The 7,060-nt window shown below is 37.8% G+C and overlaps 1 protein-coding gene across 1 annotated transcript; it reads right to left on the minus strand.

Moving 5' to 3' along the window:
• Positions 1–5,277: 5,277 nt before the first annotated feature.
• On the minus strand, positions 5,278–6,047 carry LOC132185602 (Oleosin family protein). Its single transcript, XM_059599358.2, has one exon. The coding sequence runs from the start codon at positions 5,938–5,940 to the stop codon at positions 5,476–5,478; it is 465 nt and encodes a 154-aa protein (XP_059455341.2). The 5' UTR covers positions 5,941–6,047; the 3' UTR covers positions 5,278–5,475.
• Between the last annotated feature and the right edge of the window lie 1,013 nt (positions 6,048–7,060).

Below are 7,060 nucleotides of genomic sequence, written 5' to 3' on the forward strand. Positions count from 1 at the left end.
ATGTGAGTGTTTCAACTCATACATCCTCAAGGCTCGTGACAAGCCTATTTTGACATTGTTGGAGATGATAAGGAAAAAGTTATTGTGGAGGTATCAAGCTAAGAGAGAAGGGATTGGGAAGTTAACTGGTAGGTTATGCCCTAGAATTGTACAAAATATGGAGACAATTGGGTTAGAAGCAATGGACTGCATTGCAACCTATTCTAGTGATGGAATGTTTGAGGTTACTGCTCCCAACAACAAACAATATGTGGTGATCCACGTAGAATAATATGTGGTTGCAGGCAATGGGAAATCACTGGAATCCCCTGTCCCCATGCCTTTGCTGCTGTACTCTATGATTATGGGAATCTCGAGGACTATGTTGATGAATACTACACGATAGAGAGATACAAAAAGGCATATGCGCCAATCATTTACCCAATGCCTTGTGAGGATCAGTGGATAAAAACAAACCATGATCACTTGGAACCACCTAAATTTAGAGTGGCCCCTGGGAGACCAAAGAAGTTAAGAAAGAGGGCTCCTTATGAGAGTAGGGACTCCAAAAATCTAAACCGAATGAAGAAATTTGGAGTAAGGATGAGATGTGGGAAGTGTACTGGTTTGGATCACAATAAGAGGAGCTGTCCATTGAATCGGAGTTCAGCAAGTCAGCTTAATACCGCACCTGCACTAAGTGTAAGTTTTACTATACTCAATTCAGTTGTCCTTAATATTCCAAATGGTTTTAACTAGCTTATTTTGGACTTCGTATGAATATGCTAATGTTTTTTTTACTTTTTTTTTTCTTTTCTTTCAGTCACATATATTTGGTTCCAGTACTCAAACTACGGGTAAAAGCAAGCCATGAGTTGTGTGCAAGGTAGTTATTTATGGGTACTTGTGTGCCAATTTGTTAGGGTTTTTAATAGTGGTGCTGCAACTATTTATTTATGGGTACACAGTCATAAAGTGCATTGTTACAATTGACTGACAATTGATACATTTTTTGTTAACAGAAAGCTTAGACAAAGAAAAGTAGTGGCAGTGGTGGTCAGAAAAAGTCATCAAGTGTAGTAAAGGTCCTTAAATTAAATTGTTTTTATTTTTGGCTTTCCCACACTCATCAAATGATATGTTTATTACTTTATATTGTTTTGTTTGTCTTCTTAAGAATAAGAAGGACATGAACAACAAGAATACTGCATTTGGATCAGCTGGTTGTCCACAGGCACGCACCATACTGAAGGTACTTAACTATATGCTTAACTATATCTACTTTCTTATAAAGTGAAATAAACTAACTAACATATAACATCTTTGCTAGCATTATTTATTTATTTATTTTTTATTTTTTTTGTATCATTTATTTTTGTTTTTTCTTTTTGTAGAAGGGTAAGGGGAAACTTCAGCCAACACATACTCCACATGGATTTGCAATCCACAGTCTTGTTGATGAAAGAGAGTACACACCTTCACCTGGATTTAGTGGCGATAGAGGAATAACACCTCCACCCGGTTTTCTTGATGAAAGAGGAGTAACACCTCCACCTGGATTTGGTCTTGACAGAGAGCTCTCCCCCCTTGGACTTGGTGCAGGAATTATCTTATGTCTAGCATGGGGCAGGATGACTGGCACAGAAGAGATAGAGATTCCTGTAATGGTCACAGGAGGTCCTACAACAAGGACTCGTACATATGATTGGATTAGAGGTATTTTTCATAGTACTCCTACCAGGGGTCCTGTACACATTGACCTTACTGAAGACGGCCCTATTGCAATTGAACCTTCACGTAGAGGGCCTAAAACTAGAGGTGGTGCAACTAGAAGGAAAACTATGGGTGGTGGAAGAAGAAGGGCTAAAACTATGGGGGATTTGGAAGTAGATGTGTTACAGTGACTGGTGATATAGTCGAAGGTGGTGGAGGCAGAAGTGGTGCCGTGAGAGGTGGTGGAGGCAGAAGTGTTGAGGTAGAGGTGCTATGGCTGCATCTACTGGTGCTGTAGTTGTATCCAATGGTGATGCAGCTGCATCCGGTGGTGCTGAAGCAAAGTATGGAACTGTTATGAAATTGAAAGGAAAACGTATTGTGACAACAATGCAGAAGGGAATTGAAATTATGGAAGCTAAGAGAAAACTGTTGAATCGAGAGTGAAAGCCCTAATGTCATGGAAATGTAGTCTTTTTTTTTTTTGTATGTAATGTGTATAGATAACTTGTTAATGTCTATGGAAGTTGGTAATATGTATGGACCTATTTTGTATGGAAATTAAGCTGTTTTGTTGAGGACATTAATTTGTTCTATTGTCTTGAACTTAAAATGTATTTTAGGATTGCCATGTATTTTGGTAAACCTTAGATCCTAATGATGCTTAGTTACTTGTTATAAAGTGAACAAAGGAATGCTCCTTCCCTCCCCCCCCCCCCCCCCTCTTTTTTTTTTTATGATTTATGGCTGCTTAGATGCGTGCGATATTAATGCAGAGTTGAAAAAGTGTTTCAATAAGCTAGAAATTTCCGTTACAAAGGAGGAGATTAGTGATCTCTTTGTGGCGTGTCATATTTCATATACCTTGATTTTTTTTTTTTTGTTTTTGCTAGATATTGGACAGTAAATTCAGTTGAATGATGGTCGGAAAATGTGAGTCATTATACAGGTGCAGATTAAGATTATCACATGACCATCCTGATTGCCCAGTTGACATCATGAGGAAGTATATGTTTTGCAGTAATACTGCATTTTCTTGTATTCATTGACACTGCTAGAAATCACACATGGGGATGCCCAATCTGGAGGCCACGTTTGAAACTTTGGTGGATGCATTCGTCTTCTTGGACAAGAACAAAGATGGTTATGTTAGCAAGAGTGAGATGGCCCATGTCATAAATGAAACTAATTCAGGAGATGTTATATGCTCAAACATATATACTCAAAACCTGGTTATACTCAAGTATGCTCAAACATATATTTACTCAATTACTTAAGATAGCATGTAGTCTTATGCTCAAAGATATGATATATACTCAATTCATGTTAACATAAACCATAAATGCACATTGATATGGCAACTAATAACTTTATTACAAATAACAAACTTTATATAGTATGCTACATGTTTTTTTAAAAACTACATTACAACCACAATGTGCTTCTAGAATTACACAACTCTACAACTGACCACATTGTGTTCCCAAAACTACATAAGTACAAAAGACTACATTGTGCTCCAAAAATTACACAAGTACAAAAGACCACATGGTGCTCCCAAAATTACACAAGCACGAAAATGCCCTTGGGGGGGGGGGGGGGGGGGGGGCGGGCGCGGGTAAAGTGTAAACATAGGGGCGGGTAAAGTGTAAGCATAAATTACTTTGGGAGGTAAAGTGTAAAAAAAAAAAATAATAAAAAAAGCTATTTTTTTTTTTAAAAAAAAAATCAAAATAAACTAAAACAAAAAAACTCGGGTTAATTACCTTTTTAGTACTAAGGTTCTCACTTTTTTTATTATTATTATGTTTTTATTTTTTATCTTTTTATTTTTTTATTTTATTTTATTTTCTTTTCTTACCTAGATTACAAATCGTATGACAGATAGTACATGACTTATAGAAAAATACCAATTTAGTTCTTCTGTCACATTCTATTAGCCCAAACTAATGGACTGCCACATGTCCTAAAAAAAATGCTAATTTGGCGCTACGTCCTAAAAAAATAAAAATAATTAAAAAGAAAAAGAAAAGATAAGCCCTAAAAAAATTGAAAAAATTACGGCCACCCCCCAACCATCCCTATGGGGGTTCAATCAGTTACTAAACCGGTTTTTTAAGAACATGTGGCATTTTTTGGGGATGACACATGGCAGTCCCTTAGTTTGGGTTAATAAAATGTGACAAAAGTACCAAGTTGGTATTTTCCCATAACTCAGGTATCATATGTGATACAATTTGTAGTCTAGGTGAGAACAAATAAAAAAAGTGAGAACCTTGGCACTAAAAAGGTAATTAATTCTAGTTTTTTGTTTTAGTTTAGTTTTTTTTTTTAATAAGCTTTTTTTTTTAAAAAAAAGAAATTTTATTTTATTTTATATTTTTTATATTTACACTTTACCCCAAAGTAATTTATGTTTACACTTTACCCCCGAAGTAATTAATTACACTTTAGCCCCGATGGCATTTTCGAACTTTTTGGTTGAAATGGGTCACTTGGTTTCCGTCCAAAGTGACGGCTAAAATAAACGGATGGACTTTTTTATTAACGTCTGAAACTTTGTGTGGGTCAAGCATCACCTTTTAAACATTGGACATTAAAACAAAAATGAGTGGATATTTACTCCAATATTTTCCCCATATTTTTTTTCATTTAAATAAGAAGTATATATTTTTTCATTTAGTTTGATCTACTTTTGAGCTAGTGTAACTTTGTTGCAGTACTTGAAAATCGGTTGTTACTAATGTTTGGACACCGTATTTTTCTACACCAACAGCATCATCATCTTTCAACCAAAAATTAAACAACAAACCCGCACACAACTACAAAAATATAGCTTAAACAGAAACTAATCACTAGCATCATCATGTTTCCAAGTTGGTGATGGCACTAATTAATATCCATCTGTTGCTTGATAATTGGCATGCAGATGGCCCTCTTTATCTAAGATATTGGCCAGCTGCTAGCTAGGTCTGAAGATATGGTGAAGATGCAGAGTTGTGTATGGCGAAAGTAGGACAAATGGGTAAACCTGTTTTTGGTGTATTTCAAAAGAAGGGTGTCTAAGCTTGCTTGGAAACATGGAATGCCATCAAAGATAATAAATAAGAGAGAGTTTAACTACCGCTAAAGAGTGATGCAATGGGGCTTTAATGGCATGGTCTTGTGCTTGTTTTTTGCTTGTGGGTTTGGTAGAAGAATTTGGAGGAAGGTTATGAAGAAATCTCAAATTGAAAATCCTCCTACTGTGTGGGAAGTTATTCTGCAATGGGGGATGAAATAATGGAAAGAAAAAAAAGCTTAAGGCTGTTTTATGCAACTTGTGCTTTGGATGCAACAGATTACCATTTTTTGAGACAAAAAATGACCTTAATTTAGCAATCAAAGGAATTATGGCCAGTGGTCGATTCTGCAGAATGCAGGACTTTCAAATCGAATACTTCGTTCAGAAAATTTCATTCAATTAAAAAAAAAAAAAAAAAAAAATCCCTTGCTTTTTAACCACAGCCGAGAATTGCTAGTAATTCTGGAAACAAGATTCGTTCAAACAATATATATATATATAATAATAAATAATTAATCAGAACCATCAGATTCAGTCAAACAAACACATAACAAAAGTCCAAACAAACCCAGCTTCCATACGGACATGGAAATTTCGCTAAACAAAAGAAAAAAGAAAATACAAGACATCAAAAAAAAAAAAAAAAAACCCGGTTCACCGTAACCAGTCCAAACCGCAGTGGTGAACCGGATCCAGTTGGGTCCTGTGAGAGTACAATCTCAAGCCCCGGGTGCCGCATCCTTGACCTTACTCTGGAGGTAGCCACCGTACTGGCTAGCATAGTCCTTGACATGGCTGGCGGTGTCGTAAATCCTGCTCCTTGCGTAGTCGAACCGGTCCGACCCGGGAGGGTTCATCCCATGGAAGTAGCGGTACATCCAGGACAAGGCGGCGACGACGGCTACGCCGAAGCCGCACATGGACAAGAAGGCAGCGGTGGAAAGAAAGAGGAAGGTGGCGAGTGGGAGCCATATGGGGCTGGAGAGGAGGATGAGTGGGGCGAAGAAGACGACGGCGAGGGCGGTGGCTGTGACGGTGAGGCCGGTGAGGATGAGCAAGACGGAGCAGGAGATGAGGAGGGTCAAGAAGCCAACGAGCTGGGTGGAGTTTGGTGCATGGTCTTGGATTTTACGGAGGAATGTGGGTCTCTGTGTTGGGGCTGAGCTGGGGTGGCGGTCGGCCATGGTGTGGTGGTAGTGTGTGTGCGTGAGAGATTTGTGTCGTTAAAAAGAGAGTTGACAGCTGTGGGAGTGTTACATGCAAGGGAACACGTGGAGGGATGGGAGTTTAGAACTCCTAGATGTGGGTGTGAGAGGACTGACCTTTTCCTTTGGGAGCAATTAAGTAGCACTCCTAGATGGGTTTCATGTTGGTTGAATATTGACATTTCACAACCCTTTTTAACACGTGTGTTGTTCACGTGTTACATCTTTTTTACTTGCATCTTTACGCAATAAGATAGCGACAAGATAAAAAATTGTTAAAACCCATTTTTAGTATTTGTGTTTTAAAAAGTTTATTTTGGCTTATATCGGTTTCAATTCGTATCGTATATGGAATATTGTTTATTATTCAAATAATAATTAAAATTGACACTGTCATATGCCACACCAAGAGTCATGGGTGTAGTTCGGCCATTTCTAGATCGGTCGCAAGGGGTGGACGAAACAACATCCAAGGCTCTTAGGAGTGTTTTTGGCCACCCCATTTTACTATTTAAGGGTGGCCAAAACATGCCAATGGGAGTGGCTAAAACCATTCCCTAGTCAAATGGGGGTGCCCAAAAGCCCTAATTTTGGCTAACCTAATTTTGCTATTTGGGGGTTACCGAAACTACCTACTGGCCAAACAGGAATGCCTTGGGCACCCTAAAAGCCCTTAAAAGTGGTTCGGTCACCTCTTGGCTGGCCACGGGAGGTGGTTTGAGCCAACCCATTTTGCCGCGAGCCACCCCTTCCATTTTTATTTTAATGTTTTTTGTTATACAATTATTTTAATGTTTTTATACTTATTTTAGTTTTCTATTTTTTTTCTTAATCTTTTGTTTTTAAATTTTTAATGAGTCATATGGCCATGTGGCAGTTTCTATTCAATTGACGTGCAATTTCGTCAATTTTATTGGCAAAAGTTAGACAGAATTACCATCCTCGATTTTAGTCATAAGTGATGTACCATTTACTATACGAATTGAAACCGAGATAGGCAAAATTAAAGCCTTTAAACCACATGGGGGTAATGAATGTTCATCCCTAAAATAAAAATACCAACTTGTGGCTGTAGAAAATTGTATGAATTCTGTTAGGC

This window comes from Corylus avellana, chromosome 7 (genome assembly GCF_965113065.1).
Source record: "Corylus avellana chromosome 7, dhCorAvel1.hap1.2, whole genome shotgun sequence".
In the NCBI taxonomy this organism is placed as follows: domain Eukaryota; kingdom Viridiplantae; phylum Streptophyta; class Magnoliopsida; order Fagales; family Betulaceae; genus Corylus; species Corylus avellana.

Coding starts and splice junctions, on each gene's coding strand:
- LOC132185602 (XM_059599358.2), bottom strand. CDS start 5,940: ATGGCCGACCGCCACCCCAGCTCAGCCCCAACACAGAGACCCACATTC.